The sequence below is a fragment of the Pseudoliparis swirei genome, chromosome 11 (genome assembly GCF_029220125.1).
Source record: "Pseudoliparis swirei isolate HS2019 ecotype Mariana Trench chromosome 11, NWPU_hadal_v1, whole genome shotgun sequence".
NCBI lineage: Eukaryota > Metazoa > Chordata > Actinopteri > Perciformes > Liparidae > Pseudoliparis > Pseudoliparis swirei.
In genome coordinates, this window is record NC_079398.1 from 12,210,464 (window position 1) to 12,230,008 (window position 19,545).

The 19,545-nt window shown below is 46.7% G+C and overlaps 4 protein-coding genes across 7 annotated transcripts; 2 read left to right on the forward strand and 2 right to left on the reverse strand.

The window, feature by feature from the left end:
* Positions 1-317: 317 nt before the first annotated feature.
* gjb10 (gap junction protein beta 10) lies at positions 318-2,433 on the forward strand. Of its 3 annotated transcripts, none has more exons than XM_056426877.1 (2): positions 318-417; positions 859-2,433. In XM_056426877.1, exon 2 carries the CDS (start codon positions 953-955, stop codon positions 1,745-1,747), a length of 795 nt encoding a protein of 264 aa, XP_056282852.1. In that variant the 5' UTR covers positions 318-417; positions 859-952; the 3' UTR covers positions 1,748-2,433. The 3 variants fall into 3 exon arrangements, with proteins under 3 accessions (XP_056282852.1, XP_056282855.1, XP_056282854.1); XM_056426880.1 differs by having other exon boundaries at positions 339-417; positions 921-2,433; XM_056426879.1 differs by having other exon boundaries at positions 355-417; positions 918-2,433.
* A 4,691-nt stretch (positions 2,434-7,124) lies between these two features.
* On the forward strand, positions 7,125-9,839 carry gjb3 (gap junction protein beta 3). The gene is made up of 2 exons (XM_056426524.1): positions 7,125-7,289; positions 7,942-9,839. Exon 2 carries the CDS (start codon positions 7,999-8,001, stop codon positions 8,866-8,868), a length of 870 nt encoding a protein of 289 aa, XP_056282499.1. The 5' UTR covers positions 7,125-7,289; positions 7,942-7,998; the 3' UTR covers positions 8,869-9,839.
* A 519-nt stretch (positions 9,840-10,358) lies between these two features.
* On the reverse strand, positions 10,359-13,330 carry hmgcl (3-hydroxy-3-methylglutaryl-CoA lyase). Its single transcript, XM_056426517.1, has 9 exons — positions 13,244-13,330; positions 12,777-12,860; positions 12,516-12,623; positions 12,273-12,368; positions 12,005-12,153; positions 11,838-11,901; positions 11,527-11,715; positions 11,292-11,417; positions 10,359-11,043 (listed from the first exon to the last, which is right to left on the reverse strand). Exons 1-9 carry the CDS (start codon positions 13,328-13,330, stop codon positions 10,942-10,944), a joined length of 1,005 nt encoding a protein of 334 aa, XP_056282492.1. The 3' UTR covers positions 10,359-10,941.
* A 1,445-nt stretch (positions 13,331-14,775) lies between these two features.
* On the reverse strand, positions 14,776-19,230 carry zbtb8a (zinc finger and BTB domain containing 8A). 2 transcript variants are annotated; one of them, XM_056426525.1, is made up of 4 exons: positions 19,101-19,230; positions 16,925-17,796; positions 15,862-16,031; positions 14,776-15,677 (listed from the first exon to the last, which is right to left on the reverse strand). In XM_056426525.1, the coding sequence occupies exons 1-4, from the start codon at positions 19,163-19,165 to the stop codon at positions 15,354-15,356; spliced, it is 1,431 nt and encodes a 476-aa protein (XP_056282500.1). In that variant the 5' UTR covers positions 19,166-19,230; the 3' UTR covers positions 14,776-15,353. The 2 variants fall into 2 exon arrangements, with proteins under 2 accessions (XP_056282500.1, XP_056282501.1); XM_056426526.1 differs by lacking the exon at positions 19,101-19,230 and adding an exon at positions 18,837-19,073.
* Positions 19,231-19,545: the final 315 nt, after the last annotated feature.

Below are 19,545 nucleotides of genomic sequence, written 5' to 3' on the forward strand. Positions count from 1 at the left end.
TCGGTAACATTCTAAGTCAATGTTGTCAAACTATTTGTAATAAAATAGTTATGAACACATTTATTTCCATACATCAAATCTGAGTTGGTTTGTCATTAGAAATGCATCACATACATTTTAATGGGGTTCGTGCACATTATGAAATGATCACGTGCCGAATTTGAACACATTTATATACATTAAATAAATAAATCAAAAAAAGCAAACGTCGCCCTTCCTCTTCACCTTATTGGACAAACCCGTCTTCGGTGGAGCCGCCACACCTGAGCAGGTTGAGTGGCGAGCAGACCGCAGGAGGCCCCGCCCCCTCCACTCCCGTCCTGTTGGATAATCTCCTGAGAGCCTCATCCGTGAGGTTCATCCAGCAGAGCCTGCTCCTCCGCTCCCACACTGGACCGCATCGGCAGCGTAACAACTGTAAGTATTCACAACTATGCGTCGAGCTCCGAGTCGGAGTGTAACGCGAACTTGTTTAATGTGTCCGATTAAGAGGCGTTACACCGGGATGTCGGGGATTCGGGAATACGCACATTTACGCACGGAATGAAGAAGAAAAAAAGAAAAGCGCGTTTGCCGTCGTCGCTGGAAGTGAATGGCTGTCTGAGTTTTGTCGGAGAGTGTCCCAGTTTGCAGATCCATTAAAAAAGTTTCTGCTTATTTGATTATGTCTTTCGTCAAATAAAAGCGGGTGCCCTTTTATGTGCGCAATTTGCTTCCATTTCTTCTCATTTAGTTTGCGTCAACACGTGAATGTATGTTTTAATGATCCGGTTCTTCTCCGTTTGTTGTTATTGTTGTGGTCTCAGCCTTCTTCCACATCTGTGTTATAGCTGACGGTTTTCTTTTTGTCTCTGCTAGATACCTCAGTTGTGTCTGTGCCGTTTCAACTGTAAAGAGCTTCCTCTGTGTTCCATCAGCAGGAAGAGAAGACAGACCTTGAACGCACCTCGTCATGAACTGGGCATTCCTCCAGGGCCTCCTCAGTGGGGTGAACAAGTACTCCACCGCCTTCGGCCGAGTTTGGCTCTCTGTCGTTTTCCTCTTTCGGGTCATGGTGTTCGTGGTCGCGGCGGAGAAGGTGTGGGGCGACGAGCAGAAAGACTTCAAATGCAACACGATTCAGCCCGGCTGCCACAACGTCTGCTACGACCACTTCTTCCCCGTCTCCCACGTCCGGCTGTGGGCCCTGCAGCTCATCTTCGTCACCTGCCCCTCTCTGCTGGTGGTGATGCACGTGGCGTACAGGGAAGACCGGGAACGGAAACACCGGCTCAAGAACGGCGAGAACTGCCGCCGCCTCTACAAGAACACGGGCAAGAAGCGCGGCGGCCTGTGGTGGACCTACGTCCTCACTCTGGTCTTCAAAATCGCCGTGGACACCACCTTCGTCTACCTCGTGTACCACATCTACGAGGGCTACGACTTCCCCTCGCTCATCAAGTGCGAACAGAAGCCGTGCCCCAACAAGGTGGACTGCTTCATCGCCCGGCCCACCGAGAAGCGGATCTTCACCATCTTCATGGTGGTCACCAGCCTGGCCTGCATCCTCCTCTCCATTTTTGAAATCGTCTACTTGGTGGGCAAACGCTGCCGCGAATGCTTCACGGCTCTCCACCGCTCTCGCCACCCCATGACCAACACGAACACGCTGTCCAGTGCAGTCCCCCTGATGGAGTCCAACACGCTCATGGTGCCAAAGATCGCCCCCGATACGCCTGCTCCTTCATACAGCGTCGCCATATCCTGAGGTCCTCAGAGTGAAGGCAAAGACTTGATGAAAAACTATGTTGTGGCAAAGGACATATGCCCCCCCCCCCCCCCCTTCACAGGGGCCTTCCTTAAAAGACTCGTCAGCAGACATTTGAATGCTCAGAGACTACAATAGAGTCCGAATGTTACTGTGTTCACATGTTTAAAAATTAGAACTCCTGGACCACAGGAGACATGTGTCATTGATCTGGAATGTGCTCACTGTGGTGGGGTTCAGTCTTTATAGAGATTTATTTTCCTTTTCCTTTTCCTTTTTTCTCCAAACGATTCAAATTTGGCCTTGAGACCAATCACATGAGTCACTGCGTAGTTTGGAGTTAGTTTTACAAACACATGTGGTAAAGTTTTCCTTCTGCTGCGTGCCCAACCTCGAAACGCTCAGTCCACGCTGCACTCCATCTTTGTTCCCCTTCGCTCACTCCTCCACGTCTCACTCTTTTTGTGAATACTGTAATTTATCAAAAGGTCTGAAAGATTGCGCCGTCCTGTATGTTATTGTTGTGACTTGTGTGAAACTGCTTCCTGTACACAGGCGGAAGAGAGCTATGAAGTCCAAACACACAGTTGTTTTATAATATCGGGAGGTTCATTCTTCACACTGCCAAACTGCAGTGTGGCTGCATAGTTGTTAATAATATTTTACATTAAAGATGATGATTTTCACGATTTGAAAATGTGCTTCTTTTTTTCTTCTCTGCCCACTCCATAACATCAAGCAAGTCACTGTAGAGAGGTACATACACAACAAGTACTGCTCTGCTCTGTGGCGAGGAGCAGCGCCCTCATTGTTTAGGTAGACCGGTACTTGAAGGGCAGAGGAGGAGTCCCCCCCACCCCTCAGTTTGAGTCATCTGGGCCGACGGGCACGTCCCGCCCAGTGCAGGAATGTGTCGGTCGGTGCAGCCTCTGAATGGATCTCTCCAGTACTTTACACTTCAACACATGTTTGCTCACTCACTCCTGGTGGCGTCGTCACAGTCGGATATCTTCTGTTTGCTCTGCTGGGTTTTTTGTGTGAAGACTAACACTGAAACGTGCCTTTAGGGAGGAGAATAAATCTTTATCAGAGCATTAAAGAATGATATTATAAAAAGTCAAACAAGAAAGTGTGTTGCCACAAACAACTCAGTTCAGTTTATATAGCCAAATATGACAAATTACCAATTTGCCTCAGAGGGCTTTACAATCTGTACACATACAACATCCCTGACATTTGACCTCACACCGGATCAGGAAAAACTCCCCAAAAACTAGAAAAAAAACCTCTCACAGGGAAAAAAGGGAAGACACCTTCAGGGGAGAACAGAGGAGGATCCCTCTCCCCAGTGAAAGATCATCTGCAGCACCGCTGCTCACAGAATTCATTGGACCCGTTCACATCTATTTCAGTACAGCTCCGATGAGCTCTGTTAACGGGAGAGGCCTGTGGCTCATCATGGTGGCCAGGCGACGGATTTGGGTTCAGACAAGCTGCTGCCGGAATGTCGTTCTTCACTTCCTCTGTATCAGGGTGGCAACAGAAATGTCCCAGATGGATATCTGAATCCTCGAGAAGGAAGTGGAACGTTTTAATTTGCGGCCCATTTCAGATTTAAGAGAATTTAATTGTCAACCCAAGTACACAGTAGAGATGGCGTTTCCATTCTCTGGTGCCAATGCGATACAATTAACTGGGTGAAGTGATGAAGCCTGAGTCGAACATCACTTTGATGTTGTCCAAACAGGATCCTAACTCAAGTGTTACATCAAATATGATATTGTAACTCTAAAAGTGTAAGCAGGCGTCAGTCTGCACAGTTCTCCCTGTCCCTGTTCTGTTTGTTCAGACTGGTTCTACGATGAGCAGACAGGCACGCCCACAGCAAGATCCTCCCAACGCTTCTGGGCTTTCTGCTCTGCTTCTCGTCCTTCTCTGTGCGCTGGAACGTTTCCCTCTTTCACAACAGCAGCAGTGAACAGCGATGTGTTTCTCCTGTTGTGGCGGTCCGTCCTGTCGAGTCTTGCCCCTGGCAGAGGTTGAGTCACAGGGTGCATTCGTCCAGGTGTGTCCCAGGCAGACTGCCTGGACCGGTTCTTCATCTGGAGCCGAGACGCAGCCGTCCTCACCTCTTCAATTCCGACTGATTGTCGGCTGAACGATTCCCAACGCTGCAGAAGTATGTCGCGTTCACGTGCCCGAGCTTTAGGCCGCAGATGAACTTTCCTGAAAAGCCCGACGGCGGTCGATACTTCTAACGACACTCTGAGAGTTTTAGCTCATGGCTGCAACACTTTGAGATGAAGTGATTCATTTATAGAAGCCAGGACGACTATATCATCCTCTTTAAAGACCAGAGTATGAGATAGAACCTTTTCTCTAAAGGCAATTCAACGATGTGAACGCATGAGCTCATTACTTGTGGGTATAGCTATGTTTTCATCTGGCACCAGATTTCCGTCCACATCTCATTTTCACATCAACATTTGAACAAAGTGAAGTTAGACTAATTCAGCTTGATTTTCCGGTTACATACACTACCGTTCAAAAGTTTGGGATCACTTAGAAATGTCCTTATTTTTCAAAGAAAAGCATTGTTTTTTTCAATGAAGATAACATTAAATCAATCAGAAATACACTCTATACATTGTTAATGTGGTAAATGACTATTCTAGGTGAAACATCTGGTTTCTAATGAAATATCTCCATAGGTGTATAGAGGCCCATTTCCAGCAACTATCACTCCAGTGTTCTAATGGTACATTGTGTTTGCTAATCGCCTTAGAAGACTAATGGATGATTAGAAAACCCTTGAAAACCCTTGTGCAATTATGTTAGCACAGCTGAAAACTGTTTTGTTGATGAGAGAAGCTATAAAACTGGCCTTCCTTTGAGCTAGTTGATTATCTGGAGCATCACATTTGTGGGTTCGATAAGACTCTCAAAATGGCCAGAAAAAAAGAACTTTCATGTGAAATTCGCCAGTCTATTCTTGTTCTTAGAAATGAAAGCTATTCCATGCGAGAAATTGCAAAGAAACTGAAAATTTCCTACAGCGGTGTGTACTACTCCCTTCAGAGAACAGCACAAACGGGCTCTAACCAGAGCAGAAAGAGAAGTGGGAGGCCCGGTGCACAACTCAGCAAGAAGACAAGTACATTAGAGTCTCTAGTTTGAGAAATAGACGCCTCACAGGTCCTCAACTGGCAGCTTCTTTAAATGGTACCCAAAACGCCAGTGTCAACGTCAACAGTGAAGAGGCGACTCGGGATGCTGGCCTTCTAGGCAGAGTGGCAAAGAAGAAGCCATATCTGAGACTGGCCAATAAAAAGAAAAGATTGGTATGGGCAAAAGAACACAGGCATTGGACAGAGGAAGATTGGAAAAAGGTGTTATGGACAGATGAATCCAAGTTTGAGGTGTTTGGATCACACAGAAGAACATTTGAGACGCAGAATAGGTGAAAAGATGCTGGAAGAGTGCCTGACACCATCTGTCAAGCATGGTGGAGGTAATGTGATGGTCTGTGGCTGCTTTGGTGCTGGTAAAGTGGGAGATTTGTACCAGGTAAAAGGGATTTTAAATAAGGAAGGCTATCACTCCATTTTGCAACGCCATGCCATACCCTGTGGGAAGCGCTTGATTGGAGCCAATTTCCTCCTCCAACAGGACAATGACCCAAAGCACACCTCCACATTGTGCAAGAACTATTGAGGGAAGAAGCAGGCAGCTGGCATGCTGTCTGTAATGGAGTGGCCAGCACAGTCACCAGATCTCAACCCCATTGAGCTGTTGTGGGAGCAGCTTGACCGTATGGTCTGCAAGAAGTGCCCATCAAGCCAATCCAACTTGTGGCAGGTGCTTCAGGAAGCGTGGGGTGAAATTTCAACAGATTACCTCAACAAATTAACAGCTAGAATGCCAAAGGTCTGCAATGCTGTAATTGCTGCAAAAGGAGCATTCTTTGACGAAAGCAAAGTTTGAAGAAAAAAATTAATACTTCAAAATACAAATCATTATTTCTAACCTTGTCAATGTCTTGACTATATTTTCTATACATTTTGCAACTCATTTGATAAATAAAAGTGTGAGTTTTCATGGAAAACACGAAATTGTCTGGGTGATCCCAAACTTTTGAACGGTAGTGTAAGTTTAACAGCTCTTATATAATATAAGAACCTTGTAAAGTAAATATTGGGCTTGGTTGTTGTGAGCCTGAAAACACTCACTGGGATTCTACTGAGCAATACAAATAACCCTGACTTGACTTGACAAGAGACCGGTGATACATGAGCAAGTTTTTTATCCTCTTGTATAAAGTAAACACCGGAATTAATAACTCTGAAAGCAAGCACCGGTCTGCAAGAACTGGCAAGCTCAGGGACAGCTATGGCATGCTGATCTTGAATAGCCTGCACACCAATGAGGAGCTCGGCGTTCCCTGCAGAGCAGAAACACATTGAAACATGTTTGATCAGGAAAAGTTGTCTGTAAAGGGAAATAACACAATAACACACATGGGTTTGGTCGGGACAAGCGAGCGGATGGTGAAGAGGGGACAAAAGCTGGTGGTGGTGTGACAATGAGCTCAAAGGGCTCGTGAATTGTGACAGCGATATCTGAGAAGAGCTCGGCCTTGAAGAGAAGAAAGGATGCCATTGTGGTTGCGTGTAAAAGAAGGAATACGTGAACGCTACAGGAAATAAGTGAAAGAGGAACGGGGAAATTGTATATGTTCATATGTTTATGGTTGCACAAGCAATGAACTCTGCCACATATCTCTTCACTTCATCCACAGCAAATACCTCGCCCTAAAAAAAACATCCTCACAGAGAATCCTCAAAAGAATGTTGCCTTACACTCGTCATGCTTTTGGAAACTTGCAACGTAGTGGAGAACATGCACACAAACAATACAATGTATTCATCAGGGTGTGTCAAAAGAAAATTAAGAAACATGTTGGGACAGGAAGACAACGCTTCCTGGAAACATATGCGCATAAAAACAATGCGCCCAAATGTGTCATCTCGGAACTTTATGGTCAGCACAAACAAGCCTTATAAGAGAGCTGTCTGAGTAGTCCAACATCCTGAGATCCCAGTGGTCATCCAGGACCTGAACCATGTGTGGAATCAAACCACCAAGGCCATGATGTGTTTATCTCGATCGGCAAATCTCCAAACCACAGTAAGTGGAGATGGTTACTGTGTTACCTGAACATATTTCATGTGTCACCTAACACCGGGGCGTGTGTGTGTGTGAGAGAGAGAGAGAGAGACAGAGAGAGAGAGAGAGAGAGAGAGCGCGCGAGAGAGAGAGAGAGAGAAAGGGAGGGAGGGAGAGAGAGAGGAACATCTGGGGCAGCTCCAGTCTTTTCTGTAACCACACCCACATGCGCATTTCTCGACACTGCGCTCCTCTACCTGTCGAAGGGAGACAAATCTGTGCGTTAAAGGGCTAAAACGACGTGAAAGCGGCAAGAAATCCCCCTAAAAAACAAGCCGCGTGTCTCTTTACTATTCATGGACTAATGTTTCTTTCGGTAAGTGAAAAACTCTCTGTAATTTACTTTTAATGTGTCTGCCACGAGTTGAGATCTCGCGTTCGCATTTTCAGCCAAATGGAAACGAGTTGTTCTGGATGTGTTGGCTTTATCCGACAGTACGGAACGATTCATACTGGCTGGCGGTTGTCGAGGGGCCTTAAGTCGGCAAAGAGACAACAAGTAAAACATATGTCTAGATAACCACGCCAACTGTGCGTAAACGTTTTGTTTTTTTAAGACTCCTATATGTGTTTTTACGTGTGTACGTGTGTTGTTATGTTAACACATACACACCCGAGGCTGATCATTTGTTTCCTAAATAAGTATGTGTATACATGTTGTGAAGTATACTGCTTTCTGAAATATGAACTCATAATAACGTTGCTCCAGCTTGTTTCCCTTAAGGAACGGCTTGGCCCGAGACGGATACTCACAATTGTTACAACTGTTTTTGATGAACGAGGGCTGAGGGAGATGGGCTCTCCTTCTGTATATTTATTCACATTAAATTATCTTTAGAAGATCATTTAGTGCGTTGTCTTTGTTATTGAAGCCACCGGGAGTGACGTGGAGACACCACGAACACAGAGTAGAATACTCAGCAGACAACGGAAGCATGTTCAACTCTTGCTGTATCTTTCTCGTCCAGGTTTGAAGACAAACTACTGGCTCCCACAGAAGAAGAGTTTGACTGCCGGCCAAGGCCATGGACTGGAAGACCTTCCAAGCCCTCCTCAGCGGGGTCAACAAATACTCCACGGCGTTCGGGCGGATATGGCTGTCCGTGGTGTTTGTCTTCAGGGTGATGGTGTACGTGGTGGCGGCGGAGCGAGTGTGGGGCGACGAGCAGAAAGACTTTGACTGCAACACCAAGCAGCCCGGCTGCGCCAACGTCTGCTACGACCACTTCTTCCCCATCTCCCACATCCGCCTGTGGGCCCTGCAGCTCATCTTCGTCACCTGCCCGTCCTTCATGGTGGTCATGCACGTGGCGTACCGTGACGACCGCGAGCGCAGGTACCGGGCGAAGCACGGAAACAGCATCAAGCTGTACGCCAACGTGGGCAAGAAGCACGGCGGCCTGTGGTGGACCTATCTGACCAGCCTCTTCGTGAAGACGGGCATCGAGATCTCCTTCCTCTACATCCTCCACTACATCTACGACAGCTTCTATCTGCCGCGACTGGTCAAGTGCAACGTGGCGCCCTGCCCCAACCTGGTGGACTGCTACATCGGCCACCCCACGGAGAAGAAGGTGTTCACCTACTTCATGGTCGGAGCTTCATGCCTGTGCATCATCCTGAACATTTGCGAGGTCATTTATCTCGTCTCCAAGCGCTTTGTACGCATCACAAAGAAGATCAAGAGGGGCCATCGCCACATGAACGGGCATCAGAACGGGCTTCCAAAGGACTACAACAAGGACCCCTTTAACAACAACAAGGACACCATGCTGAGGCGGGAACTGAAAGATAAGCCTCCATCCTTTAGGAGTGCCTTCAAGTCTTCAAGGGTATCTGGACTCAAAATGGATGAGAAGATACGGGCCTCTGCTCCTGATCTGTCCACTTCTTAGTGAATGGACACTGAGCTGCAGCACAGTGTTTGGGCTGGAACCCAATGACTAACCTCAGAGAACAGACTCAGAAAATATGAGCCAACCACTTCCATGTGTGCCAGACCCTGGAAGTTGAGTCACCAGCACTGGATTCATCCCTCGTTTCCACATCTAAGACTCTTTTTGAGCGCATAAACTTTGGTTTCCAAGTCAACCGCCACAATATGTACAAGTCAGCTAAAGCCTAAATGATTTGTAAATGATACGATGGTTTTCTTCTTCGAATACAATACAGATCTGTGTGCCTTTCCGACTTCACCCCCTTCACCCGTATGAGAACACGCCCGTGAGGTTTCCGTCTTTCTTGTGATTCGAGTTTTGACACGAGAAGGGTAGGAACCGATCAGCATCACACGAGGACGACCGGGCACACCTGGCCGAGGTATTCACCCTCCCAGCCCGTGTCTACAGTGATGTCAGGGCGCTCTGCAGATTTGAGTGACCTCTTTTGTTTCACTGAACTTATAACATAGCTTTAACTTCTCCATTTGCCGAAGACTCGTCAACATAATGAGTTCATCGACTAATGGATGAGTAATACTTGAAGGTGTGCAAACTGGCCTCATTTGTTTTTTATACTGCATTCATTTTCTCAGATTTTCATCAAAACTCATATATCATTCGTACATCTCTACATCTACAGCCTCGGACAAATGCTTTGTTAAAGCGGCTCAGTCAGGCTGTAGTTAGTCTGCCTGTGTTTGGACTTGCTTGTACACAAAGTCGCCTCATCCCCGACCACTGTTGATTTAAATAAGGCAAAAGGAATGCTTCTGTTGAATTGTGTGTGTGGAGCAGAGGAAGTGCGAGGAAGGTTAATAAAACAGACGGCTCATTCAACTAGAACTCATTTTCAGGTGGAAATGTATTGTGTGCGCTCATTAATGTCCTTTCTTACAAAACTAAATATATTAAATTTATTGAATGTGTGTTGCTGATGTTCAATTTTATTTCTGGAGTATAGTTTTTATTTATGTGTGGGAGGGACCGATGACAGACCTGAATCTTTCCACTGACTCACAATACCTACGCTTCTTACACTAGGCGTGCATGCAAATAAGCATTTATCCATTGGAATTAGTTGAGTCACCGCGTCACGCTACTCTACCGATGTATGTATTGAAGTGTTAAGTAAAAATCTTAGTCTGCCTGTAAGACGGGTCCGTCAGGTTTTGACGAGGTGCGGCGAAGAAAAGTTTGTTTATTTCTAATCAGTTCCGAAACAAACAGCAAAAACACTCTGGACGTTCACTTTAGTGCCTTATATGGTCAAAGATGGCTTCTAATACATTTTAACACCATTTGTAAATAAGGGGTTACAGATCCAAGGGTCAATATTTTTGATATTAGCAATAATCTTTCTTTCTATTCACCGTTAAGTCATGTGTTACCCAGGACTGTGTTTCAGAGCTTGTACATTCATCAATCAACTTTAGATCAGGCACACATTTGATTTAATGAAATATTATTTATTTTTGAGTATTCACAATCTAGTTGGATATGTACAAGTGAAATTTGAACAGAGAAAATTTAAAATAAATACACAACCAGTAGAATGCCCAAAGGGATGATTCCCATTTGATGACGGATCTCTGCACACTGAGGATAACAGAAGTCATAACAACTCTTCTCTCTTTTCTGACATCAAAAGTGAGTTTACCCGTCACCAAGACATTATTTTCACTGGTCCATTTACTAAAATAAAAAGTCTGTCCCAGAAAGGAATGTCAGCCCACTATTAAAGAATCGGGGATGGCATGGCTTTTAATAAGTATCATCTGTATCATTAGACTGACTTCACATAAAGGCACTGTTCCAGCTATGCCATCGTGTGGTGAATATTTAATCTGATATTTTATTCAAACCAGAGTTCAGTAGAATCTAAATGGGATGTTCTCTCACCAGGGAGAGGAAGAATTAAACTAAAATGAGAATAGGGAGAAGTGCACACACAGAGGACGATGGCTCCAGGTCACATGCTGGTGTTACAGTGTACAGTCTGTGGAATAGAGCCCTGTGTTTGGGTTTGGTCTATAGCTTGCAGGTAGCCTGCGCCACTTTGGAGTTGGTCTTTCTGTTGAGGGTCCGACAGATGAAAGCTCCAGCATCCATCAGCTTGGGGAGGTCCACTCCCTGAGGCGGGGACACAAAGTCAAAAGGGTCAAACCCAGAGGGGCAGCGCACAGCGTACACCATGGTTACAACTGCAAACTAGATCACGATGGGGTGGACTGGAACATTCTGCACCGCTCGTGCTTTGAATTCATGAAAGACCAGTTTTCCCCCCATCAGAAACATTATATATTAAACTAAGCACAATGCAATATAAAGGAACTCAAGATAGGGGAGGCGAAATAGAAACATAAAGTGTGACTTCTTACCGTTTGAATCCCGAGTCCATGCAGCATATAGACGACATCTTCAGTCGCAACATTTCCAGAGGCGCCGTGGGCATAGGGACAGCCGCCCAGCCCGGCTACTGACGAGTCCACCACACTGATTCCCATCTGCAAAACACACACAAGCTTGACCTCCAAACTAACTAACTTACCATTACAATTACACGAACAACATCACTCGATGATATTGTTGCAGCGTTACAGGACCAGGTCTGACCTGTAAGGCGACCAGGATGTTAGCCAGGGCCTGGCCGTAGGTATCGTGGCAGTGCACGGCTAAGGCATCAACTGGCACCTCTCTGCTCACCACCTCCAGCATTTCGCTCATGCTGCCTGGGGTCCCCACTCCAATAGTGTCCCCCAGAGAGATCTCATAGCAGCCCATGGAGTACAGACGCTTGGCTACCTGCAGGATTAGAGTCAAAGCGTGACCTGGTAGCAGGAACAGGGCTTTCTTCGCATATTTGTCAAAGGATGAAAAATTGATGTCTTGATATTTTGTAAAGAGATGTCAAGACGAGAACTCACATGTGCAACTTTTTCAGGTGCCACCTTGCCTTCATACGGACATCCAAGAACACATGACACATACCTGCGGGGACGGAAAAAAGAAGATTAGATTTCTGAAAAAATCACACTGTATGTCCAATGATTTAGAAATGTGTTGACAGTCAAGGGGAAGCCGGCGAGTCTACCCTCTAACTGGCACGCCGGCCTCTTTAGCTGTTCTCATGACCTCGTCAAAGCGCTGTAAACTCTCTTCCACTGAGCAGTTTATGTTCTTCTTACTGAACAGCTCGGATGCGGCACCAAATATGGCTACCTCTGAAGCGCCTGCCTTCACCTGTAGTTAAGCAAGAGCAGGGGGAAAAAAAGGGCATTTTATGTGAAACATTGAGACACATCGTAAGTAGATGAACACACACTCTGTCCGTGGAGTGATTGGGAAAGTGTGAAACTTACAGCAGCCTGGAAACCCTTGAGGTTGGGGGTGAGGACCGGGTAAGACACTCCAGGTCTCCTATCGATCCCTTTCATCACCTCCACCTGGTCCGCCATCTTCCATTTGGACAAAGACGACAGAAACCAATTCATGTTGAAGGGGGGGTGGAAGAGAGACACTTCCGTGACGTTTCTACACCGCCCTACGCCGGGCGAGTCAGCACTATCCTTATGAATGGCGTGGGGGAAGGGGGGCACGCTCACCTGTGGAACCCATTTTGGTGACACAAAGCTGGTGGCCTCGATGACCGACAGCCCCGACGCCGACAGCATGTCGATCAAATGGATTTTAGTCTCCGTTGGCACGATGGTCTGCGAGTGGAGAAGCAACCAGAAGAGGAGCACTTGACACACAGGCACCACGAAGACTCCATCATGAGCTCTACGCCTGCTCCATCTCAGAGGAGATGAAGAGCTGCTGTTGACGTTCATGAAGTCAACTGATCAAGAATCACGTGACGTTACCTTTTCATTCTGGAGACCATCTCTGGGTCCCACCTCCACTATCTTCACCTTCTCCGGGAGAGCACGGCCTGCTCTTACACCAGCCTACACACACACACACACACACGCACGCACACAGACACACACAAACACAAGCAGAGACCCACACAAACACACACATACAGACACACACAAGCAGAGACCCACACAAACACACACATACAGACACACACAAGCAGAGACACACACACACACACACAAGCAGAGACCCACACAACACACACAGACAGACACACACAGACAAATAGACACACACACACACACACACACACAGACAAATAGACACACACACACAGCAGGTGTTAAAAGGTGACCGCCTGTGCTAGTTTAACCGTAGCTGAAGCTAACCGCTAGCTCGCCGTCCAGCCTCCACGCGCACTGCGGAAGCTGCTGGAAGATAACCGCAACAGAAAACTCGTTGCACCGACCTTTGCTGCTAAGCTCAGCGCCACGTACTGCTGACCCATTGCCGGACCGAACGCGCTGCTGTTGACAAATCTCATGACGGCCGCCATGACGGTCCAGCCTCCAGTCTGACGTCACTTCTTCCTCGCATGGTGAGGTACGGAGGCCTCGCGGGTGAAGATAGGCCCGCAGCGCCATCTAGGGGACGGGCATGGGAACTGAAATAATCGTGTTGGTGTCCGTTTTATTCACGATGAGACGACGCGGGTGAATAAGGTAATGTAAGCTTTTTCTACTTAAATCCTTCATGTTATTATTTCTGAGTCAATTTAAGATGCCAGGCTGAAAAACAACCGCTTTGTTTACATGGTATCTCCTCTGGGAATCCTCTGGTAGGCCTGTTTTACTCGTAGTTTTAATTCACAACGCTAGAAGTCTGCAGAAATGCTGATTTAGGAAAAGTGTGACGAAACTTTGCATCTCCTTCACTGCAGAAGTCTTCCAAAGTAGCATTCAACAAGCCCTTGTTTTCAGGAGTTATCAACCTAAAGGATGACACAAAGGACTGCTTGTTGGACTTGGACGGAAGAGCAAGGTAAGGTCTGTTAATACGATTTATTGTTCACATGAGGAGCACTCTTTACTCTGGTCAGTGATCACCAACCTTTGGGATCTATTTTCAACAACCTGAAAGTAGCTCTGTTAAGGCAACGACACTGGCTGAAAAACACCAAAGCTGACCCCACTCTTTGCAAACATGTTCGACTTATCAAAGCCATGTGAGGTAATAACATTAGGATTTTGTTGAAGGAGTTGTTGTTGTTGCTTTAATTTCATTCAAGAAAATCAAGGATGAACTGACAGTGACCGCGACTGATGACACTGTGCTGCGGGGCAGAGGGATTCACTGGCACACGAAGGCCAAAACTAAGAAGTTAATTAGACAGAAGTCTATTTATCATACTTAATATGTGTGTACTCTTTAACTTTACGTGCTGCTGCTACAAAAAAAAGAAGTATCTCTCTCTCTCTCTCGTCAGGCTGTTGAGCCAAGTCACAGCAATAGCCTCTCTGCCTGTCTGAGCTGCCATCACAGTGGTAAAAAGGTGATATGGATGTCTGTTGTCCAGAAAAAACATCACAGTATAGCAGATTGAAATATTCACATAAAGTCATCGGCTTGTACATCGTAAAATATCATCATATATTATGGAACAATAAGTCATTAAAAATTGTAGCGAGATGAATTCAATATTAAAGAAGTCTCAGCATGGTATGTCAAAGGTTTTCAAAACAAGTTATAGTAGGCTATGTGTAAAAAAGTTATTAAACATGAATAGGATAAAATGTCAAAGAAAGTCTTTGAAACTAGTTACATACATTACAATTACATAATAACAGAATAGAAATGTTATCGTAGCACTAGCTGCCTTTTTTTAAATGTCTGTATTCCACATTTTCTCCTCAAAAGTACTTCTCCTTAATATGATTTCCTTTTCTAACATTCAATTAAACTTCCCTTTCACACAAAAAAATCAAGGGAAATGACACAAACAGAAATGTATAAAATATCTTTAATCAAAAAGTAACAAAACAAACAAATAAATTATAATTGGTTTTATATCATAGTGCATATCATAAGCAAACATAATCATAACAACTGTAATAATCTAAAAATCCATTCCTGACCTCCCTCCCAGAAAGTAGAGAAACAGCATCAGTCATTATTCTGTCCTTGTCACTTAGTTTGTACTCAAACGCCAGCTTTTATCAAAGTAGTGTCCCAAAACGGAGCAGACGTGATCTTCCTGCATGTGGAAGAAGACAACTCTGAAAGAGAATCATGTAACCATGATAAAATCAAAGAAAACCCAGCTTTGGATACTGCATATCTTTATGAAGCCGAACAAAAAGCATTCCACTTTGTCACAACGGTCAACGTCTCATTTAAAGTAAAGATCAACCAGTTGCGTTTAACTAATAGACAAGTAACATATATTAAGTGTTTGTATTTACATTAGTGTATCACGTATTGTATGCTTACATTCTCTTGCATGGCTTAAGCACACACACACACACACACACACAGGTTATTTTCCGTGCATGCCTCTGCACACACACTTTGGTTCCATTTCACTGCAGCTCTTCATCACTGTCGTCCACTTGCTGGATGATGAGGTCGGCCCCCGAGTCTTCAGCCAGGTCGTCGTCGTCGTCGTCGGCTACCATCCAGCCCCTCTTGCTGTCCCCCTCCTCTTCCCCGTCCACCCCCAACAAGAGGGCCGGCTCCTCATTGGCGCTATCTAGACTGTCCATGGGGATGTCGTCACAATCCACCTCCTGGATGCATGCCGTGCACATGCGGTAGCGCCGTGAGCCCTCACACACCACATGCCCGGTGTCCTCCGTCACCTGACACTTACACTTCCTGCACACCAGCTTCCTGGCTTGATGTATCTGTGGCGGCAGAAGAGGAAACAAAACGTGTCACCGTTTGTATTTCTGTAGCTGTACAAGAATGAATGGGTTGTCGGAAACACGGATCCACATCAGAAAACAATGGATCTTTTGTTCTTTGTACCCGATGGCGCAGTCTCATCCCGATTTCGGACATTCACGACCTGGTTGTAAATAAACATACCGTCTCGAAATGGCTACGAAGATGCTCGAGGCGTGTGAAGCGTTTATTGCAGGCCTGACAGGGGTACGGCCTCTCTCCCGTGTGGCAGCGCAAGTGACGCTTCAGGTCGGCCTTCCTTTTTACCGTGTGTGTGCAGAAGGGACATTTGAAACGCATCATGGGGTTGGAGTCTGCAAAAGAGGAAGCGAAAGTATTTAGAACTATGGCCTTCTGTATATTTAAAGAACTGGCTTCTTACTACGACAAAAAATAGTCAAACAGTATCGAGAAAATCATGATATAATATGTCTAAAAAAACAACATGTAGTATTTTGAAAATAGACATGAACATGTCTAAAGGATAGTATGTTACAAAAGTAATGACAAAGTTAGGGTAAAATATTCAATAAATTCACAATGTGCTGAAAAAAGACAATACGTCACAAATCATCAACAATCATCTGTCGTAAAAGCAATGGTAAAGTATGTCATAAATGGTCATAGTATAGTATTTCATAACAAGGTGGATGCACTCATTACACGGCAGATCTCCCCCAGGTGTGACACAACGATGACAATTGGCTAAGAAAATCAAATTAAAGTAACCAAGCTGTCAGCTCGCATATCCGCGGCTGAGTTGTGGAGCGGTACAGGAGAGTGTGTCCTCCCATCAGCGGTAAGCACAACACACAGTCCAAAACCATGAAAGTGAGCAAACTCTTTCCCCACACACGGTCTCCAGGGGCGGAGTAGCGGCTCAGTGTCGGCGCTGCACTCAGCTATTTAATAACTAACAGCCGCTACCGGCTGGTTACATGAATAAAACAAGCAATAAAAAAGGTATTTTGAGAAAGTTTGAGTAACTGCAACCACAAGAGGTCCTCGAGCATGCAGCCGTCAACGACCACTGCAGCAGAGTGCCAGATTATCCGTGGACAGATCCAGAGGGTTCACACTCACTCACTCGCGATTCTCCCGGCATCGGTGAAAAGTCACAGTGCAGTTTGTCATCATAAAAAGCTCTAAAATGTCACAATGTAGTACGTCATGAAAAGAAAGTTGCCCGATCCATTTTCTCACTCACCTTGATTAAAGTGTCCGATAACGCCCACCATAGGTGGCAGAGTAGCATACAGCTCCTCCGCCATTTCTGCCTTTTGAGTCCTCGCCTCCTCGATGTCCAAATCTTCAAGTCGGTTGGAGCGAGTGCTGTTGGATGCTCTCCTCTTGGTTCCCCCTTTACCTCGCCGGCGCTGTGATCCAGGCAAGGTGTACAGAGGGTCCCCAGGGTCCTGCAGGTCCTCGGGCTCTGCTTTGAGATCGTCAGCAGGGCTGCTCGGGTTTGTCTTCAGGGCCGATGAGGCCAGTGACTCCTGGTCCAGGTCCTTCCCCATGAAGCCACACTGGGACCGCGAGTTGGTCCACAGCGCCGGTGGTGGGCTGACGGAGCCGGGGCCTTGCTGCTGCTGCTCCGAGGTCCCGTCTCCCACTCCGCTGGTAAAACTGCAGGTCTCAGACAAGCTGATGCAACGGTCACTGTCTTCATCCTTCACACTGATGTCCAAGGAGGATTTGATGAAGTTCTTGCAGTAGCTGATGACATTGTTCATCTGCAAGTAGCTGGCTGCCGACATCACCTCAATCACATTGTGACTCGAGAGGTCGAGCTGCCCCGAGTAGATGAAATCCAGGATGACGGTGAAAGTCTCGGGGTTGAAGACGTCGAAGGTGGCGTTGACGGAGTCGGACATCCCGTCGGGCCCCTGGGACAGCAGCATGCGGAAGTAGCCGCTGCTGGCGAACAGGACGTTGCGGTGGGCCCTGAAGAGCTGGCCCTCCACCAGCACACTGCAGTCACAGAAAAGCTCCTGGCGCCGCTGCTGGTTGAGCTGCTTCAGCAGGCTGCTCTGGTGAGCCACTGTGATGTCAGCGGTGTTGAACCACCTCTGAGGCTGCCTGCAGGAGACAACACGAGAACACTCACATTGAGCTGTGCATGCAGCATAGACTGACTCACTCTGCAAGAAAACAACAGCACAGAGAGACCTTGTGGACACTCGCGACAGAACATTGAGAGACGTGATCCTGAATTAACACGCTGAGACTTTACATGTATATGTGGCCTATATGCATACATAAAATATCATTTCAATAAACATATAAAGGAGGAAAAAGAACATGCGCCTGTGGAGAGTGATTCATGGGACATCTGACCTTTTTACTTACTTTCCTCTGCAAAAGGTGAATGCTAAAAACCTCAAATATTAACACCAGGTCCCACTAACACACCAGTGACACCCCATTGATGTAGCTGTCAATTCTCCCCTGTCTTTGTTTCTGCCCTGGACTGTCTCCAGCTCCGCACAGCACCCGCCCACCAGGCTTCCTTCCTGCCTCGCGATTGGCCGTACGAGCCATCAATCACAATCCGTCTTCTAATAGGCTACACCCGACTCCAGTTTGGGAGCATCGGGTGGCAAAACCCTGTAATCGCCCCTGAGGGAAGAGAGCGCGCGCACGAAATCTCCCGACGTTACAAATGCAACAGACTCGCGGGAAGTGAAAAATAAGGCACCGTGAAAGCGGGCACGTCGTCCCAAGAGAGGGGCCACTGCCGCAACCCCATGTGCAGAATAGTTCATCTTCTACAGTAACCTATTTAGCCCTCCTCGTGCAAGCCTAGGCTCTGCATTAACACGCATTCATTTTTTTTTAAAATTATGCGATGCCTTGCTGACAGGCACGCCCGATACCCTCACGGCGCGACGCCCGCATGGCTCCACAGAGCTCCCGGTGTCACACGAACACCGAGACTAGTTTCCCAAATCCGGCTTTTCACCCATAATTCCGGTGTCGGTCGACCTAAAAAAAAAAAAGATATGAGAGCCTCTGCAGTCCTGCGAGAGAGAAAAGCGGGTAGCGGCGCGCCGGAGAAACCCCGTCAGTCCTGGAGCGACGCCCACTTCAGGCACAACAATAGAAAAATAGGCACAAACCTCCAGCAAGTGACCATGCTGCGCTGATAAATGAATATGTTCACACAGGCCGTATGGTAAAAAGCAGGAGTCGCGCTTCAAACGCCCTTTTCCATTCCCGAGACCACCCCCTTTCCTCGCCGGAGGTCCGGAGCGCAGCGAGCAGCGAGGAGGATTCGCCTGCTGCCCGAAACCAGCGACTCTCTCCCAGGCGGGAGGTGTCGGCAGGACCCGCTGACGCCCCACGCCGTGATACCCCCTGACACAAAATCCATCGATACTCACTGGTGACTTGATTCACCCGGCGCCCGGTAGAGTCTACTCGCCCCCAAGTCTGCCACCATTTCCATTTTTTTTTAAATGTCTTTAAGCCTTTTTTTTCTTTCTTTTTTCTCGTGCAGGGTCCACAGTCAGGCACTTCCTGCTCAGCCCTAAAGACCGAAACCCGGTTAGAGCGACTGGAGCGCTGTGCTGACGTGGGTGTTTATTAACTGGGTGCCCGAGGGTTCAAGGAGCCATTTAAAGCCCTAGCGCCCGGTTTACATGCACTGTGCTGTGGACACAATATTAATATTGGACACCGAATACCACAGCTCTATGCAATTATGCAATATATTTGACATAGTTCAGTCGGGATTGTTATCCTGTCTGATACTCAAACCCTCAGCTGACCATATCATATTAGAGGATACGTTTTAAGTTCATGTGTTGCTCAATGGTGACTTATTTA